The 20,485-nt window shown below is 39.9% G+C and overlaps 1 protein-coding gene across 2 annotated transcripts in view; it reads left to right on the top strand.

Moving 5' to 3' along the window:
• ZNF277 (zinc finger protein 277) overlaps positions 1 to 20,485 on the top strand; it is a 56,743-nt gene that overhangs the window by 12,225 nt on the left and 24,033 nt on the right. For both annotated transcript variants that reach the window (XM_054817130.1, XM_054817140.1), the window contains 3 exons: positions 8,473 to 8,671; positions 11,825 to 11,913; positions 13,816 to 13,898. In XM_054817130.1, coding sequence (XP_054673105.1) covers positions 8,473 to 8,671; positions 11,825 to 11,913; positions 13,816 to 13,898 — 371 coding nt within the window. The remainder of the gene's footprint in view (positions 1 to 8,472; positions 8,672 to 11,824; positions 11,914 to 13,815; positions 13,899 to 20,485) is intronic.

The raw sequence follows: 20,485 nt of genomic DNA, 5'->3' as shown, positions 1-20,485 counted from the left end.
AAACATGATCTCATTGGCAAGCACATTGGTTTTGTTTTATTAAAATTCCAACACTTCACATTTTTATTAATCACTTTCCCACTCCTTCTATTCACTTGTATACTGATGCCTGTGCTCTGGTACCCATAGCAACACTTGTTAATGCTAATGAAACTGCAACATCCTAAGCTCCCCGACAGAGCAGCCCTGTTAAATATGGCTATTAAGCACAGTTGTATTTCTGTTAGTTCCAGTTCCCAGCAGACACCTGCTCTATAGAAACTCTGTCCTGAGATATTAGGATTTGGTAACTCACAGCTTTTCTTAAAACTGTCATTTGACTGGAGTAAAATTCTCCTATTCCCAGGCAGTGGATGCTACAGAATATATACGGTTTCTGTAAAACTGACAAGGTTTAGCTGTAGGATTAAGTGCTCTTTTGAAGTGCTCGTTTGCATTCAATGAAAAACCAGGCAGGGTTGAGACTGACTGATCTTGGGGGAAGCTACAGGATGTGTTTTCTCCTAGAGTACATGGACATTTTAACTAAATATTGCTCATAGTGTGTTAACAAGCTGAAGTAATACCTAAATAATTCCTCATGAACTCAGACTCAGTGATAGTTCAACTTAATAGAAGTACTTGAGCGCTTTAATATATAGAGCAGTATCATGCATATTGATTTTTCTTTCATTAAGGAACATAATTGCATGTAGTATTGGTGAAGATGATGACAGTGTGTTTTATTTCCATTATTCTGAGTTTTGTTTGTGAATACTGTTTATTTGGCAAGTCATTAGTCACCCGTCTTTCATACTTTAGAAAACAAAGGAAAAATCCTGCAATCAGTATAAAATCTCTTCCAAGAATATGACCACAAATTAGGGAATGCTGCTGTGCCAACAAATAGATGCTGCAGTGCCAAGGCTGCAAAACAGGGTAGTTGTCATGTGTGTATTTCAAGTGTCAAGCCAGTGCTTCTTGATACTCTTTTTCATTATAGCTCAAAAAAACTTGAATACTAGACAAAGCTTTACAATTACTCATTTCCTGAAGAGTTTTAAAAGCAGCACTGTTTTGTGCAGAATTACTTATAGGAATCCAGCTTGGTTCCCTAATGTACCATATCTGGGTTGGGTTTGGTCATTTTGATAACTAAATGTTTTTGCTGTGTAATCAGCGTGAGCTTGGGGGAGGGTGCTCAGCCTTTCTGTTTTCCAGTCGGCATCTGTTATGCTGTTAGTGTGGAGTGCCAGGTTTGCTAGGTGTCTTTTGTTTTCCTGTCATTTTTTCTCCCCTTTGTTCTTTACATGTCTAAAAATCTCAGTCTTTTACTCATTGTTTAGACTCCTTTATTTGCCTGTATATCTTTGTTGTGTTCATTTTTGGTTTAAGATCATTTCAAGTTCTTGTGCTAATCTCCTCATAATATTAACCAGCTGTATTAATGAGATAATAAACGAGACTTGTTGGTAATGAATTGATTCATTCAACTACTGGATTTAATTAGAAAGACACTTAACATTCCAGCAGATGTTCTTATTTTGTTTCATTATCCTTGTGTTACCAACAGTGGGCTTATAAATATATATTCTGCATGTCTATATTTACATAATACACTCTTCAACCTAAAGCCTTGTTGTTGTGCCATAAACTGCAAAAAAATGACATGAAGCCTGTAAATATGTCTTAAGCCAATTTGTATGAATTCCTCTTTCGTCATTTCATTTCTCAGACTACATGCAGTCTTGAATTTTCAGAGTATTCTGATAATAAAATCACAGAATCACAGATTGGTAGGGGTTGGAAGGGACCTCTGGAGATCATCTAGTCCAGCCCCCCTGCTAAAGCAGGATCACCTAGAGCAGGTTGCACAGGATCGCGTCCAGGCGGGTTTTCAATATCTCCAGAGAAGGAGACTCCACAGCCTCTCTGGGCAGCCTCTACCAGTGCTCTGTCATCCTCAGAGTGAAGAAGTTTTTCTTCATGTTCAGATGGAACTTCCTGTGTTCCAGTTTGTGCCCATTACCCCTTGTCCTGTCACTGGGCACCACTGAAAAGAGCCTGGCCCCGTCCTCTTGCCATCTGCCCTTTAGATATGTGTACGTGTTGATGAGATCCCCTCTCAGTCTTCTCGTCTCCAGGCTAAACAGACCCAGCTCTCTCAGCCTTTCCTCATACAAGAGAGATGCTCCAGTCCCCTCATCATCCTCGTAGCCCTCCGCTGAACTGTTTCCAGTAGTTCCCTGTCTTCTTGAACTGGGGAGCCCAGAAATGGACACTGCTTAATCTTTTTAAAATGAGTTAGATTTCTTCTTCCCTAGTTAAAAACCCTTGTCTGTGGACTTACATTACCTCCTTTCCTTCTGGAGTCGTGACTTTCATTCCTTTTTATCTGGTGGCAAAGCTTAAAGAAGGATACGAGTGCCCCTCTCCTCAGCATTCCCTGCAGACTAATTTAGGGAGATCCTCCCTTAGCTGCCGGTTGCTGGCTCGAGGGCTCTGCCTCTCCCTGAGCTCGGGCGCTTGACTCAGGGCTGCAGGTTCCAGCCCAGGGCCAAGCCATGTGAGTTAGGAGTTGTAGCAGTGAAGTTATTTCCTTGATCTGAACCCCAGTACCTCCTCTTTCCAGTTAGAGAATGTAATTTATGCAGCAGCGTTCAGCTCTTCCCCAGATCTAGCCAGAGCACATAGTTCAGATGTGCAACCGAAAAGAATTGAGCATAACAGCCTGTACCGCGTTTAGTGCATTCCGTATGCCTATACTGACAGCAGTAGGTTTTGCAAACTGAAGCCAGTGCCAGATGTCCTTGTTAAGAAGCACAGTGATAAAATCATAATGTTTTCTTTTCCATTGTGTGTAATGCTTTTGAAGGAACCTTGCACACTTAATAAGGCATGCTTATGGTAAAATTACATGAAACAGCTGACACTGTTAAGCTGAGAAGAGAGGAGGAAGCTGAGATGAGAAGAGGAAGGTCCTGTTTCATCTTGCTGCTTCTCGTCGTGCACTCAGTTTGCTCTTGCACTTGGTGGACTCTTCTGTGATCATTTTCAGCATTATTGAGCAAAAAGAAAGAAGTGAGTAGTTCCAAAGGATTTGGCAAGCATAGGAGCCAGCAGAAGGGCAGCAGTAGATGGTTAGGGGTGGTAGGATAAGGTGGAGAAAGACAGGATAACAAGACATCCCTTCACTTATTGGTGGCAGCAAGCAGTTACACTGGCTAAACCATCTCTGAGAACTTTGCCTTTCACAACTCACCTTCAAATGCTGAATCTTTCCTTTTCTTTCTGATAGTCACATCTATTGTATTGGCCATAAAATTGCACGGCATATTGCTTTGTGATAATTGCATGTGTGATTGTGCAGGTAGAGTACATTGCCTGTACTGCTGTTGTCTGTATTATAACTGTGGGGGCGTAACGTTTACCTGATGTGAAAACTAACATGAGTTTTGATTTGAGAACAATTGTATTTGGAACTAAAAATGTTCCAGTAAGGACAATTAATCTGTTTTGAGCCTGTTGCTTCATTAGCTGTGAAGATTAACTGGTCTATGTTATAACAACACTTAGAATAAAACCATATAATTTCCATAACAGGCAGCCTGTTTTTTTTTTATTATTTTGTTTTATCACTGTTGTAATGGTGTGTCAAGTGCCTGTGCAGGGGTCAGGATTCCATTGTACTTGGTATCCTATGGGTGCTTGTAATAAAAAATAGTAACTGAATGTAATTTGTGTAATCTAAATCATTTTCTATATCATCTCATTGTCAAATATCTTCAAAATCTTAATTTTCTTTTCCCCTGAAGAACTGGATATACTTCTTAGTCTTTGTTTTCAAAGAAAATATTCCTCTAGTCTCTTATTTCTAATAATCTACACTTTTTAGCTGTTAAAAGACCACGATTTTATCTGTCCTGTTAAAGGTTGAACAACATGGTGTCAACTGTCAATTCTGTGAACGAGAGAGGGATTTTCTTAGTTCCTGAGTTCAGTGAGCTTTCTGTGAAGCCTTTGGGATATCTGTTTGTGTAACAGTCGTGCTGTTTTTCCATTAGGCAGAGGAGGAAAACTCAGTGGTGACAGGATGATTTGGCAGAAACTTAATGGATGGATTTTATAAGGCTCTGTTCTCATAGGGAGCTAGGTCCTGGGCTGTTCACCGCAGACACAAGTATGAAGGGGGTTAGGTGATAAATTTAGCTGTTAATACACATTTTTTTCCCCAGGTGGTAAGCAGGAGGGCCAACTGAAGCATTGCAGAAGAATCTTATGGTACTTGAGTGAACTGGACAAAAAAAGTGCTATTCAGGGTTAACAAAAGCAGAAGTAACACACATAGGAGTGAACGCAAAGGATATGTCCACTGCCTTGTATATTAACACCTGAGTGACAACTTCTCTGAGACTTTGAAATCCCTGAAGATAATTCAGTGGTTAGTTCAATGATCCTAAAAGCAAGCAAAATGCTAGGAATAAAAAAGAAATAGAGAAGAGATTGAGGAAAAACTGCTCTGATTTAGAAATCCATTTTCTTCCAGCTTGGGGCGTTTTCAAACTACCCCCCACCTGAGCACATGAGGAAAGGCAGGGTAGACCTAACCAAGAGCTGAACAAGGGCAACAGGGAACAAAGGACCATTAGGAGAACATGAAATGTTGCTACAGGTTTTGTAGGTGTTAAAGACCGACAATATTTCAAACAGCACTGAAACAAAACCGTGGTAAAAAGAAAGCCATAAACCACTGTTAAACTGAGGTACATGTACAGCCTGTGACTGAAACCCTCCCCCCTCAGATTTCGGGAAGACTATGCTATTTGTGTGATTACTGTTTGTTTACCCTATTTTTATACCCTTCCCTAGGTAATTGCTTCTTGCCACTATAAGCCAAGGCACTTGCACTAGATAGATGTCTGATCTGACCCTGTGAAGTCATTCTTGTGGCAGTAGATTTTAAGAGAAAAGCTCACTGCTTTTCCCTCATTTTCAAGTGCCTCTGCATGTGGGAGTCCTGGTGGAGTCCAAGAACTCGATCTGAGTGTTTTTATTACCCTGTTAGCCCTTAGCTGTGCTTTAGTTAACAGCTTTTCTTCAGTACCTGTGGCCAGTTTGCTCCAACTATAGCATCAAAACTAGCTGCTTTTGGAGAGATTTCAAAAATATGCTTAGCTTTATTTGTACTATTTTTGATGTTTGTGTTATGTGTTAGTCCATTAAGTGCTACGCTAAAGGCTGTGCATCTTTGTTCAGCTCTTTGTGCATTTATTCTCTTGTCCAGCGTTTTTTGCAGCAGATGAGTACAAAGATATTTTCATGGATTTTTTTTTCCCTCACCTCCTCCTTTAAGTGCCTTTGAAATAAATTACATAAGCTTCCGCAATTGCCAAGCTGGTACAGTAGTCTATATTTAAGTTCTTCTCTTTTGTTAATTATTAGCTATTCTCTTTGGGCAGCAAAACAATCTTCACCCCAGTTTATTCCTTTCTGCAACTTACCACTACAATTAAAGATGAACAGCTCAGTTCTTCCAACCCAAACAATTGCTATTCCTGAGTACTTATGCTAAATAGCTGTATCGGCTCCTTGTCTATGTTGAGTAGCAGTTCCTGCCACACACACCTATCTGTTGAAAGTTGGTTTGTTGAGGCAGATAGGCACTTGTTTATTTGGACTTATAAATGTTTAACTAGGTCATTGCAACAGACCTAAACCAAAAATGAACAAAAAGCAGTGTAGCTGCTTACTGGGCACAGCTGAACTGGCTGACAGAGTATCTTCTTAGTTCTCTTGGCATCAGTGAGAGTCAGCAATTGCAAAGGAAATTAAGTTGCTCTGCTTTTCTCAGTAAACATGTTTTAATGATTCTTCAGGCTACAAACTACTACGGACTGTGAGAATGCACAAACCTAGAGTCTTGCAGAAAACATCAGTTTTTCTTGGGATAGCCAACCCTTTCATGAAGATTGCTCTAGCACTTCATGTAGCAGCTGCTGTTCTTAAAGTAGGAAAAATGGAACACTTTATGCAATGCCAGTTTAATAAAGAAATGTCTGGGGGAAGGGAATGGGCTGAAGTGCAGGTAAAATTTTGAGAGGAAAAATGTTAGATTGTCAACAGCAGTTGTATTGCTCCAGGTAATTCCATGCTGTGTGTGCTGCCATCTCTCCACGCTGCTTAGTTTTATGGGATAAACTGAATTCAGTGTAACCTCACCATCAGTCTTCTGCCAAGCCACTACCTTTCCAGGAAGTTTTGTTTTTCAAATGCTGTAAGTAGAAGCCTCAACAGTTGTGCAGGGCAGTTCCAAGAGTGGCATGGAAATGATGAAGCCGTATTTCCCATGGTTTTGTCCTGTTTCCCACCTGTGGCTCCCAGAAACTCCAGCTTACCCTCAGTCCCCTGCAGCACCCTCGTGGGGCAGCCATCAGCACATGCTGTGCCTGCTCTGGAGCAATACGTGTCCATACTGGCTGTCCAGCCGCTGCTGAACAACAGCACGCACAATGGATGGCGGAGTCCCGTTCCCCTCTCTGTACCTCTTCCTTTACATTTACCTGAAATTTGTTCAGAGAGCTTTTAGGAACTTCCCAAGTCTGAAACTGCAGCCCTTCTTTGGTTATTTCAAAGTCTTGGCAGAGGATGGGGGGAGCACTGCTCCATTAGCTTATTTTCCTAGGGAAAAAATCTAAATGGTTATGATTTCTAAATTTATTTTCCAAATTTTCTGTGTGGACAAATTATCAGATTATCAGACTTAGTGTGCTTACCAATGTATAATTCATACATCTGAATTTTGTAAGTCAAAAATTGTCATACATTGATTCTTCTATCTGATAAATATTGTTAATTAAACTTCCTGTAACCTTACACATTTTAAAATTCCCGTGTGACAAAATAATAGGCTTGGAAGAAGGCCTTTTTCTTAATTCTTTAGATATCTTCAGAAACTGAAACCTAGGCGGTTCCCTCTGAACATCAGGAAACACCTTTTTGCTGTGAAGGTGACGGAACACTGGCACAGGTTGTCCAGAGAGGCTGTGGAGTCTCCATCCTTGGAGATACTCAAAGGTCAACTGGAGACAGTCCTGGGCAACCAGCTCTAGGTGGCCCTGCTTAAGCAGCAGGGTTGGACCAGATGACATCCAGAGGTCCCTTCCAACCTCAACCCTTCTGTGATTCTGTGAAATTTAATTTCTTTCCAGAGGTGTTCATGTCACTACAGGAATCCAGGGATATATTTATTCTCCTGCTGCACAAGTTAACTTCATATCACAAGAGTCAAGGAGACCCGTGACATTTTCTTTTCAGTTTTCATCCTCAGAGTGCAGGAGCTATTGGGGAGCTTTTTCTGTTTGCTTTTACTCTCCTTTTGCTATTTGGAATTGATGTAGCTAAGATTGAAGATACATATGGAAATTAGTATTTTGCTTCCAAAATAAACCTCACTAAAGACCAAGATATGATCTGTTTGGAAAATGAACACCATGGTCTATTTCCAGACAACTGGAATTTGGTTAGGCTCATGGCGTCAGCTGTTGAAATCTGTTGGTCACACAGTGCTTCTTAATGAATTACACTAATTTATACCAGCGGAGGAGTTTATGAATTTACACTGCTTTTCTTTAAATGTGTGGGAAATATACCCTGGGTCAGTCTGCTTGTTTGCAATATTACTGTAGTAGTGTGCAAACCACCTACTTGTTGAACTAGAAACAGCAGCAAACCTGAAGAACATCAGCCAGTGACCCACCTCTGCGTGCCATCCTTTGAGCAACCTATAGCTGACTGGTGCAGGATAGTACAAACACGGGCCATTGACTTTTCCACACGGGGCATGCCTGGCCCCTCCTCAATACATGTACAGTTAGGAAACATTTCAGTGGGCATAAGCTTCCATGTGGCAGTAATCCTTGTCAAGAGTAGTCTTTGCCTTTGTCACAGAACAGTAAGTGAGATGCTAATGGGAAAAAAAAAAAAGGCAAGACAAATGCATACAGACTTTCAAGAGTGAATCAGAAAATAATAGAAGTCTTGTGCAATAAATAAAAGCATAATTAGGAGAAATCACCATACAAAACAGTCTGCTATAGAGTCTAATTCCTTCCTGATAGTATGAGGGATGTGTCAAAGACAGTAGCTTCATTCATATCAACAGGTAGACTAGGTAGTGAGAGGATGAAAAGTAGGTTTCTCATTGTAAAACAGCCTTTAGTAATAAGCAGAGCACTTGTGCCATCTGATAAGCTTTGGCTTGGTACTAGCTGGGAGTTTCAGTTGGAGCAAGTGCTTGAGAACTGTCCTGTGCTGTCCTCCCACTGTGGGAAATAATGCAGTCAACTGGCTTCCGTACACCTTGTTGCTGGAGTGATCCATGCAACAAAACTGGGATCAAACAAAACAGGTTTTTTGTGTACTGCCTAAAAGTACTCCAAGTGATGTAGATTTATTCACTTAGTCAAAATTAATTATTCTTTTTATTTATTTTAGATACAGAGTGTATTTTGGAGCCTCTGTCTCTGCCAGAAAGTCCAGGAGGTGTTACTGCAGTAGAAAGTACTCCCTATGTGCCTTGTATTATCTGCAAAGAATGCTATCTCTTAGCAGAACAAAACCAGCTCCTAAAGCACATGATTATTGAACACAAGCTCGTCATAGCAGATGTGAAACTGATTGCAGATTTCAGCAGGTAAGGGTTATATTGTTTAAAATGAGTGTGCATGTGTGCAGATATTATAGAAACCTTCAGAAAACTAGAAGTCATCTTTTTAAAATACTTTAAAAATCAGTGGGGTGTTGTGGGAGGATTTTTATGACTTTTTTGATGACATTTTTTGTTGCTGGATTGTAAGATTATTTGCCCATTCTCTTCCCACTTCACAGCCCCCAGATGTTGCTGGGACCAGGGAACTTGATATTAGAATACAGGGCAATTCCTGTGTTAGTCATTCTTTGACATATCCTAGCGACTTTTCAGGTCCTGTCACTAATCAACAAGTTGTGTACAAACTAGAAAGCTGTTTATTTTGTAAAGCACATTCTAGACAATCACGTCTCCCAATTTTGGGTTTTATTCATATAGACCAAGACTATTTCTGCCACTGTACAATGTCTTAAAGCTGTGTATTGTACACCGAAGCTGTTCAGTACAGGTTCTCTCACATTCTGAGATTAATTTGCTCTATTTTAAGGATGCCAGTATTTCCCCACAGAAATCACATTAATCCTTAACTATACTTTACAGTACTGTGATCTACATAAAACAGTGACTCCTTCTACAGCTGTGTCGTTGATCATCTCAGCAGGGTCACGTTTGGCTTTCTCTCTCTCAGCTTTGCCTAGCAGCTGGCATGGCCCCAGCTGGCTTGTAACTTCAGAGACTAGGCGCTTGCTTGGCATTTTGCTTTCACACACAGCAATGTATGGACCCGGTGGTAGGCTAGACGATACCTGCCAGTTTGTACATAGTTCTGTTGCAGTGTTTAAATGTTAGCTGGGTAATTTCTCAACAAAAAGGAGTTTTCTGTAGATATTCTGTGATTAGTTACTCAGCCAAAGCCAATAACATGTCTATCAAGATGCAAAAAAAGAAGAAATATTAAGATGAAATTTAGGAGGAGAAATGTAAGCCATATAAATCCTTATTCAGATGTATGAGCTTAATGTTGCTTAAAATTGAAAACTGATGCTTGTTTTTGTTTGGTTTTATGCTGAAAGCAGGCAGAACAAAATGCAATGTTCTTTGGAGATAATGCTAGTTTCCTCAGATAAATAAAGGGATCAGAGCTGCTCAGTCATGGACCACCAGTTTAAGTGTGCTTCAGGGATTATTCTGTTTTAATAGAAATGTATTTTAAAATCACCTTTTCAAGAAACTCTCTATTTAGATTCTTTTTGCTGCTAATGCAATTGGATGGTAGCCAAATCTTCTAGAAAGTGGCCCCAGGATGTGAAATGATAGAGTTGTTACTCTGAAGTGTGCCTTCTCTTATTTGCTGTACTGAATATCAGTAAAATAATCTAATACTATGCACGCAAAAAAAGAAGTATAATCTGAAGTGTTAAACTGAAGCGTGGAAAATACAGGGAAACAATTATGAGAACATAGCACTTTAGTTATACTTAGCAATGAGTTACAGTCAGTCTTAGGAATACATTTCTTGACAGAACTACAAGAAGTGGAGAATCCAGAGAAGAGCAATGCTAATAGAAAACTTTTTTTTTTTTTTTTAAACTCGGAAGAATCAAGATAAGTTGGCATTAAGGCAAGGGGAGGAGATAAGGTGAATAAGCTTCCACTGCGTGATTGGACATGATCACTTGTGGACACTAATAATTCATTCTCTCCCCCTGGAATTATAACATGGAATTGGCTTTATTTGATCACTGATTATTTGGGTTAAGTCTTATGCTATGAAATCCCTTAACAGTAAGCTTCATAGCACAGATGTTTATGGTTAGGTGAGTTTGTCTGAATGGTGTTCATGTATATCAGTGCAGGGGACAGACTAAATGACATCTTGAAATCCCTTCATTTGCACATTTATGACCTGAACGCTCAAGGATAAGTTATTCTTGAAGACTTGCTGTTCTGTGTAGCACCAAGACTGTTCTATTGTGCGTTATGAACAGTGAAGTAGGCAGGGGGGACAACAAAACACTCACACCTCACATACTGACATCTAATGATGACTCTGAATGCGCTTCAGTCATGCATGCTGGCTTCACTGTGCTTAGCTGTCTGCTGTACCAGAGGTTAATCCTCTCCATGTCAGAGTTAGCAGAAACAAATATGTGCTGATTCCTTGGCTGATATGGTAAGATAGATGGTAAGTAGAAGGTAATATGAACCACCATGAGATGTGATAGCTGTGGCAAGTAAACTTTTAGATTGCACTGGTATTAAAAGCTGCAACTATTTAGAAATGTCCCCATAATAATACCTGATTTTTTATGATTCTTTTCCTAATTTGATGGCATGTCAATAAGAAGCTGTCATTGAATAGTTAGCCTTTACCTTACTGACTTTCACATGATTTATATCTTGCACATGAGTATAAATATAAGCATGCACTTTTCCAGATTTTTTTTTTTAATAGTAAGATTCTGAATAATTAGCATAAGGCTTGCTTGGTTCCCTTCATCGTATAATTGAAGGTGATGATTTCTTCTTGGTTAGACAGTAGCTTCTAGTTCAGTGGGAACTTAATCTCAGTTGGGGTCTGTTAATGCTGCTATAATACAGTGATATTACAAGAATGTTTCTAGACAACTGTTGTTGATGGGTTAAACCTTCAAGATGTGTTTAGGGCTTTCCTTATTGTGCCTGCTATCCCACCCCCAGGTGTTTGGGGACTTCATTTTTCTGTCTTTCTAGTTGTCTGCCAAGCTACAGCTTTCACTGTAACTCCACAGGAGACCTGCGAAAACCTCACTTTTGACAAGTTGGTGTTTTTACTGAGTTTCAGATTCCTGCCTGCATCTTGCAGAACACAGAGCACAATATTTTGGGAATTTGAGAGTACTCTGTAGTATATCTTTTCAGTAAAGATGCATCTGAGTGGCACTTCTGTCTGAAGATGTGAATAGGTCAAAGTGTTATGTAAAGCTTAATGCAAATCTCTTACTGAGTTCTTCATTTTGACAGGATGCTTAAACCCAGTTTTAATGAAGCTGAATGAATTTAATGAATTGGAAAATGAGATTAAAGGAAGAAAAAACAGACATGGGAATTTAAAAAAAACACAAAACACTCTTAAGAATTTAGAGGATGGAAAAAGTGAAAGCAGATCTTTTTTTTATATTTCCTTTTTCACTAATCATCTCTCCCTTATTTTTAAAGATACATCTTGTACTGGAAGAAGAGGTTTGCAGAACAGCCCATCACAGACTTTTGCAGTGTAATAAGAACAAATTCGGAAGCTCCGTTAGGTAAGTATACTGCTTGCTTACTCCCTTTTGGCCAAATCATGTGATAATTTCTGGTATATAGTCCTGCTTTGATCAGCCAAGTGTGAAGTAATCCTACACTAAGTCAGAAAACCACAGAAATAATGTTTAACTCTCAACCACATATTTAAACTTACCTTTTCCAAGGATTGCAGCATGTGCTTCAGCACTGTGCTGAGTGAGGATGAGCTCAATACGTGCTTAAATGTGCTGCCGAATTAGGGCCAGATGCAAATCAAGGCCTAGAAGCCGCGCTGCTTACATCGTGGCTGTGGAAGCTTTGGTACCCACTGCATAAATAGTTGGTGACATCCCTTCCAGAAATGTGGAGAAACATTCCCAGTGAGCTGTCTTTTCCAACTTCACCCTGTCCACCGCCCCTACTGATGTCGCTAACTCTTCCTGGACATCAGGGCCACAACTGCCTTTCCTTTGCCCTACTGCAGTGCTTACTGCCCCAAGAGTATGGCCGTTGGCACAGCGGGGCATCCCATCATAAGGACAGTGATGACTGTGCAAAGGAAGTGTTTCTCTCGGATGTAGCTGATGCATTTCTTTGGCTTCCTCTTTTCTAACAGAAAAATATAGTTTATCTGCAAGCAGATAAGAGAACATTAGGTCTTTCCTGCATCTTTAATTCTCCATGGAAAGCTTAAAAGAGAGGAAGAAATTCATGCAGCCAGTGTCAGAGATGGGTGGAAGGTGAAAACTGAGTACGAAATGGATGAAAATAAATTGTTTTAATTATTTAAATTAATTTTTGAAAAAATAGTCCTAGAAAACACGAAAATCACTCCAAAGACCATAATTGCATTTCTCTTACATGTGTATATTTTTGCATCTGAAACACTTTAGCACTCAGTTTGAAAATTGCAAATCAAGTGCCTGAATATCAGAGCTTGTCAGAATTATAAACCATCACTAGCCCTTCCACAGGACAATGAGAATACTTCGTTGTGTGTTTGTTAACAAATTTGTTAATTTTAATTACTATCTCCTTCAAAATTGATAGCTTAGAAATCAGGGGGTTTCTCTTCTTCACACAGGCTTTTGTATGAAAAGGTAGGAAAGGCTGAAATCTAGCAAGTTTCATATTGTAAAAGACTTAATAATAGTCACTTCAGTTCACCAACCACATAACCCTTTGATTAATAAATAAGTAACTTTCAAATGCAAAATATTTTTGTGTTTTCATATTTTCTTACGTGCTGAGTGATTTTAAGGTAATTCATTTGAATAAGTTTTTTTACTATTGAATTGGATATGAACATAAATAGTTTTACTAGTTAGTAAACATAAAATGTGGGTAAAACACATAAGTAGAAATGCAAATTAGACAAGTCTCAATGTGTGTTACTAAACAGTTGTGGTGCATATCTGCATATGGAACCAGATCTGATGGTAAAAGGTAATGTGATCAGTTGGAGTAAGGGGAGGGTATACCAAATGATGATTAAGTACAGAAAACTGACAATTACATAGGGAAATAACTGAAAATCCTACGTGCAAGATAAAGTTAAACATGATTTCATGTTTCTTCCATGCTGACTTTATACTGTGACCAATATAAATGATTAAAATTGCTTTATGTCTCCAGAAGAACCATCATAAAAAAAAATAAAGCTGGTAGTGAGGAAAACCTGTGCAAGACTCTTGTCTTTGTAACTGCAATATAAATGATGTAAAGGTCTTATAAATATGTATATGCAAATATTTAAGCATGTTTCATTAAATTATGAAATTGAAATAACTGACTTTTATAGATTATAAAACACATTCTCACATTCGTAACACATTCCAAAGGTTTAGCAAATTATGTGCCAGGAATATTCAAAGCAGCTGCAACTTCCCATCCCTTACCCACACTCCCTAATCTCTTAACAGAAGAACAGGACAATTATTTTCTTCTATGTGATGTTTTACCAGAAGACAGATTACTTAGAGAACAGCTTCAGCAAAAGAGACTGGTAAGAAATTACTGTTGTTTCATTTTTGAGGTAAACAGTTCCGTAACTTAGTGGGCATTTTAAAGCAAAAGTGTTTTTTGCTAGACTGCAAAATTCTGATTTTTTATATTTTTTTAAGCTCATATTCCTAGCTGTTGCACAAATGTACACAAACTCCTTGTTTATAGATTTTTTCCTTGGAATAAATTTACAGGTTTTATGTCAGTGTTCCACACAAGTGGAAAATATGCCCAGAGCACTGAAAAAGGCTGTGTGCGATGCACGTTTTTCTTCTTGCAAGAATCTGCAATGCGTTGACACACTATCTTCTGTGTAATAATGTAGAGAAATTAGCAAAATAAAACTCAGTGTGTGATACTGTGAAAAGGGAAGGTGATACTTACTTGCAAAAGCTTCAAGCAAGTTGGTTTTGTGCATTCAAACTCTCTTACTCAGATTTCATTAATATGCACTTGCATACCCACAAACACCACAGTGCATGAGTGAAGGAAGTCTGGCCAGTGTTGTTTCTGTGAGATGCAAAGGACAAGAAATGCCAGCTCTTGAGTCCTCATGAACCCCTCTGGTTCTTCTTGCTTGGTGATGGCAACCTAGTACTTTGGACAGACCTCTTGTATCTTTTCACAGTTGTCAGTTCTGAATGGGTGGTCCTTCACATTAAGGTCTTGCTGCCTTCAGCTTCCATGAGTCTTAGTCCATGTTCCTGACCACTGGGGGTTTTTGTTTGGCTTTGTTTTCTTTGGGCAACCTGGTCTAGTGGAGGGTGTCCCTGCCCATGGCAGTATGTTCGAAACTAGATGATCTTTAAGGTCCCTTCCAACCCAAACCATTCTAGTATTCTATGATTCTTGTTTGAAATACACATCTTTAGTCTGTTTTTCCTGTTGGGCTAATTCCAAAATTAATGTTATGGGATACATAGCAGCCTTGTTGTCAATCTCCTCATTTTAGAATGCAGGATCTTGTGCTGACAAATCATCTGTGCTGTGAGGTGTTAGAGTGCAGGCCTTTTAGTCTTGCCATAACTATGTTCCTTAGTTTACTGCTGACAGCTATGTCCTGGGAATTGTCGATACAGGCCTTTTAACCCTTTGTTACGCTGTTTCTTCTGGTATCTTACCTCATTGGTAAGGTATCAACTTTATGTTTCTATTACAAGTCTGTACATATGCAGCATGCAACTAAAGACATCTTAAATTGTAAGCATTGCGAATAAAGGAGATGCTTACGAAAACCAAATTCTAGTCCCCAGGAAAATTGGGATTGGCAGGCAAAATCCATTTGGTTCAACTACCCTGTGAATGCTGTTACAGTTTGCTGGCTAAAGTAATATTCTGCAGCTCGAGGCACATGACAAACAAATCCCCAGAACCTATGGAGTACGTACGAGTCTTACACAGCTCTCCATAGAATCCCAGCTCCTGCAAAGGAGAATTGTGATAGTTCTGTCACTGAGGATTTCCCATGGAGTTGGATTTGCCTCAGCTGAAATCTTCGTTCCTGTGTAGTTCCATTGGATTGTCAGGGACTGAGAAAAAAGCAACTGATGCTTTCATGCCTAGCATGCTTCTCTTACAATTTGTCGTAAGGAAAGCCATCCTGGATCAGTAAAAAGGTTTGTCTGGATCAGTATCTTATCCTTGTCAGTAGCAAAGTGTCTGTGGTATTTGTCCTCTTCTGATCTGGTGTTGATTCTTTCTCATAATATTCTCCTAATCTCCAGCAATTGGCAGCTCAAGAATTTCTTGATTCAACAACATTGTATCTGTGTTTATTAACACAATAGATTTTTCATTCATGAACCTCCAACTCTGAACCCACACAACCTTCCAGTATCCACAAGTTCCTGCAGCAGTGCGTTGCACAGCTTAACTACACACTGGGAGAGAACCGTCTATTTGTCCCTTTTGAACCTGTCACCTCACGCCTGGCTGGGTTTCGTATTAGAAGAGGTGATGAACAATTTGTCCTTTATCTTATCCAAATCATTCATGATTTTTCTCCTGATTTACCTACCTTACATTATGTCTTTCATTAGTCGTGCACCCTCATGGCAAAGGCGGCCAACAGCATCCTTGGCCGCATTAGGAAGAGTGTTGCCAGCAGGTCAAGGGAGGCGATCCTTCCCCTCTACTCAGCACTAGTGAGACCATACCTGGAGTGCTAGGTCAAGTTGCGGTGCTCCCCAGTACAAGAAAGATACGGACTTACTTGAGCAAGTCCAGTGCAGGGTCACAAAGATGATTAAGGGATTGCAGCATCCTTCATACAAGGAGAGGCTGAGAGAGCTTGGGCTGTTAAGCCTGGAAGACAAGGCTCAGGGGGGATCATATCAATGTGTGTAAATACTTGATGGGAATGAAGAACAGGGAGTCAGATTCTTCTCAGTAGTGCCACCAACAGGACAAGAGGCAATGGGCATGAATTAAAAATCAGAAGATTCCCTCTGAAAACAAAAAAAACCCCCACTTTTTACTGTGAGGGTGGCCAAATACTAGCAGAAGTTGCCCGGAGAGGTTGTAGAGTCTTCATCTGTGGAAACTTTCAAAATGCAACTAGACACAGTCCTGGGTAACCACCTGTAGGTGACCCTGCTTGGGCATGGAGGTTGGACTAGTTGCTCTCAAAAGGTCCTTTGCAACCTCAGTGATTCAGTGATTTGAGGTTGAGGGTGCTGTCTATTTGGTGGTTCTTCACTCTGCATTATTGTTGCACTTCCTGCACCTTTTCCAGTTTCCTGTAATCCCTTTGAGGTTATGAAGAAATCTTGAATATTGCATGTGGGCATGCAGTATCATAATCATGTTCGTTTCTCTACCATGTATCACGTTGTTTGTGGCTCTGAGGAAGGAAAGAGGGTTGTGATTGAGCATGCAGCTAATGTTTTCATAGAACTGTCTATTGCAATAGTACCTCCTGGCTGCTACACATTGGACTGTACCTTTTCTTTATTTAAAAGGCATTTGTTTCTGGTTTTGTGGTGGTTTGTGCTATGCAGTCCTATTCCACCTAGGTCTTCTCTCCACTGCCAGTGTCAAGGGAGTGTGGAGTCTGTTGGTAGATGAGCCGCCTCATCTCCTCTGAAAATAGATGTTTCCTCAAATTCAGAAGAGTGCAGGATTTAGCCTAACACAAGTGCTGGGTTTGTTTACAGAGTAATTAAGTTAGAAAAGAAAGAGGTGTGCATTCTTATTTTGGTGTGAAATAGCCTTTGCTATTAACACTGTTTTAAATATCAGTATTGTATCTTCAGTTTTTACAGAAGGATTCTGTGAAATCAAGCTGCAGCTGCCATTGAGGCTGATGGAGTCACCACTTTAGTTACAGCAATAAAGTCTGTTTAGTTTTTCATTTCCTTTTGCTGCAATCCGAGTGTTGACTTGCAAGTTAAATAGTTATTTTGCTTTGCAAAGTCTTTTACCTCCAGACAAGTCCAGCAATTAAGAGTGAGCTGGCAAGTGGGCTCATGTGAGTTGTGCAGAATTAAAGACCAGAACTATACAACTTTGGGTGATTTTTCTGCAGCCTTTGAATCCTAACTGCTGTCTCCAACAGCAAGCCCAAACAAGGACAAATGTTGTCTTTAAAATGTGCTAGCTGAAGCATTTCATTTTGCAGTTTTGAAACTCCAGTTTAGGACTATTTCAGGCTGTACTGCAGCAGGGGAGCTAGCCAAGGTGGATGTCGTGCAGAGACATTATGGTGACTGTGATGTATTGAGGGAGGCCAAGGAATGAGCCTGAACTAAGTTAGAGAGCACAGCTTGCTGAAATAGCTGACAAGGCTATGTAATACAAAACAGATACGGTCTTTTGGAAGAACACAGTCTTGACAAAGAACTTGTAGTTGTGAAGCAGTGGATCCAGGCAGGGAAGGCCTGGCGGCAAAACTCGAGATGCTGGGAGAGGCAGTATCAGTATGAGCCACTTGGGCTTATCTTTAAGATTATTCTAAAAAAGGTAAAACCTTCAAACCTGATTTTTGAACAGACTTCCTACCACAACATTGACCTTGTCTTGCTGTCATGTTTACAGCTATTCTCCTGCCACGTGACTGGTAGTTTTAGGTGAAGAGGCCACTCCTGTTCCTCCCAGTAGATAGACCCTGAAGAGGAGTCTTCACCAAAATGGGAAAAGGGACACAGGGATGTTTAGAGCACTCAGCTGTACTTGTTTCCCAGGATGAGCTGTTTGTATTATCCCCAGTTTGTCACAGGCTTAAGCTGGGACAAGGTTCAAGAAATTGAAGGTGTGCACTGGAAGGGATCAAGATCCTAGCCTAATTTAACATATTGCAACATCTGAAGTGCTTACAGTCTAGCTTATAATATTAGCATGCTAATACCTCTATCTGAAATTCTATAGGTCCTTCTTTCCCTATGTTCACTATTTAATTGCTTTTCTCAAGCACTCTGCAACCTTGCCCATTCTCCATGGGCTTTTGAAGACTTGTTACACTAATGGTCAGAAATCATTTTATCTAATTCTGTAATGATTCTTGGGTAAATTCTGTCAGATTTGAATACGTATAACTTCCAGCTTTTAACCCTTTCTTACCTTTTTCTTGTCTCAGTTCTTTGTTTCTTTTGTTTTAAATGCATTTCATTAATGATTTTGACATAATTAACCTTTCCTGCAAATACTAAAGCCCTGAAGATTGCAGGCATTCCTCTTTTGTCTGTGTTTGTTCTCCTCCTACATGAAGTAAATGGATCTGTTTTTCTTTGCCGTTTATTTCTAATATATTTGAGGGCAGGGGGCGGTTGTTTTTTGCTATTCCCTTTTACTGTGTTAGCCCGTCTCCATCTTCTTTGGTTGTCTTAGTCCAAAATAAACTTCACCTATCTCGCTTCAGCTTGGCAGCCTGGGGTACCTGTCTACTGTAATTTAAACCCTTTTTATTTTCATACAGCTTCACACGGTAACTTAGTTTTCATCATATCATGAAACTCTTTCTCCATTTTTCAGTTGACTCAGCTTCCTGAACAAGCTATAAGACTGTCTTCTACATCAAAGCCTGAGTCACCTGACCTCTCATTGCTTACAGCCTGTTCAAGTGTAGATTCTAGCCAGTATCGCTTCAGCAACTGAGTCAGCTCAAGAAGAGGAGTGATAGGGAAGGGAGGAAGAACCTGAAAACAAGTGGAACAGACAGCTATGGGAACAATCCCTTATAGCCATCCCAGTTAGTCATTCCCACTCTTCACTTTGAAACCAAGCTCTGCAGACTAGGCTGGAACTAGGATAAGGTACAGAAAAAAACCCCATTTTCCCTATTCCTAAGAGGCAACTTGCCATGCAAAACAAGAGTCAGGAGAAAGCACCTCAGAGATTTCACAATAAATGTATAACACTCATATTACAATCCTGAGACTTTTGCCAGTTCATTATAATGCCCATTAAGTTATAGTTTGGTCTTTGTACTCATTCAATCTGCCTAGCATCTGTGGTTCAGCAGCTTGTTTTTCTTTTTACATCCTTTTCCCACACACACATTTTCTTCCCAACTTCCTGTTTTTCCAGTCGGTCACAACTCATTTCTCTTTGGGTTTTTTGTTGTTGTCTTTTCGAACCTAGTTTAAAGTCTCCCCACTTAGCTGACAAGCTGATGTCCTAAGATGCTCTTTCTCTTCTTTGTCAGGGGACTTATTGGTAGCCTTTGTTTCCCCAGCCATATGATGATATTCTTAAATGCTCCTTATTTTGTCACTGTTTCTGTAGCTATGTATTCTTCTTCTCTCCAGAACATGTTGATCTATGCCTGTGCCTTGAACTCAACCAAAAAGATTCAGGGAGACGCTACCCATTCCTTTTCCTACTTCATTCCCGTTCACAGAGTTTTGTGGTAACATCTTATCTAAGCATGTAGTAGAAAGTCAGGAATGCCCAGTCAGGTGATCAGCCTGTACCAGGTGAAGTGGAGTACTCTCAGTTTCACCTCCAGATAGGCAACGTCTCTGGATCATAGTAGGTCACTGCCCCATTGCTTTCCTCTCTTCTCTGTCTCAGAAGTGGGTCTCTAATCATCCTTCATTCCTTAGTGACTAGTCTTTGACATGCTGATCTGTCTGTGTAGCCAGTGGGCCTCTGTTTATGACGTTCTTGAACTATGTATGAGTTTTCACATTCACTGGATGAGATGGAAAAGTGCACAAAGTAATCAGTAAACACATATACATTGGATGGTGTGACAGCCGGCTTCAAAGGTGTTGAGTGTTCTCCAGACTGGATGTCCTATCCTGACAAATTTGTTGTATTTCCATGCACCTTACAGCTAAGCTGTTTCCTGAAGGGCTTTTCCAGCAGACGTCTCTGGTAATATTAAAGAAAAGGCACTCTTTGTGAGATAACAATCATGATAATGATTACAGAATTGGAAGTTGGTTTTTCTTCTGTAGTCAAGAGGCAAGAGAGTACTGTTTGAAGTGGGAGAACTGAATACGGTGATCAGTAAGGAGAGAAGCTGAATGTAGAAGTTAGGAGACAAACTATTGATATACAGCTAAGATTGCAGGTCTTCAGAGATGTGAAGTTTCTGATATCATGATTCTTTATAAATATTTTTCCAATTTAGCGGCTACAAGCGCA

Source organism: Grus americana, chromosome 1, assembly GCF_028858705.1.
Source record: "Grus americana isolate bGruAme1 chromosome 1, bGruAme1.mat, whole genome shotgun sequence".
Classification (NCBI taxonomy): domain Eukaryota; kingdom Metazoa; phylum Chordata; class Aves; order Gruiformes; family Gruidae; genus Grus; species Grus americana.
Note: the sequence above shows the minus strand (reverse complement) of the source record. Positions and strands in the feature narration are given on the sequence as shown.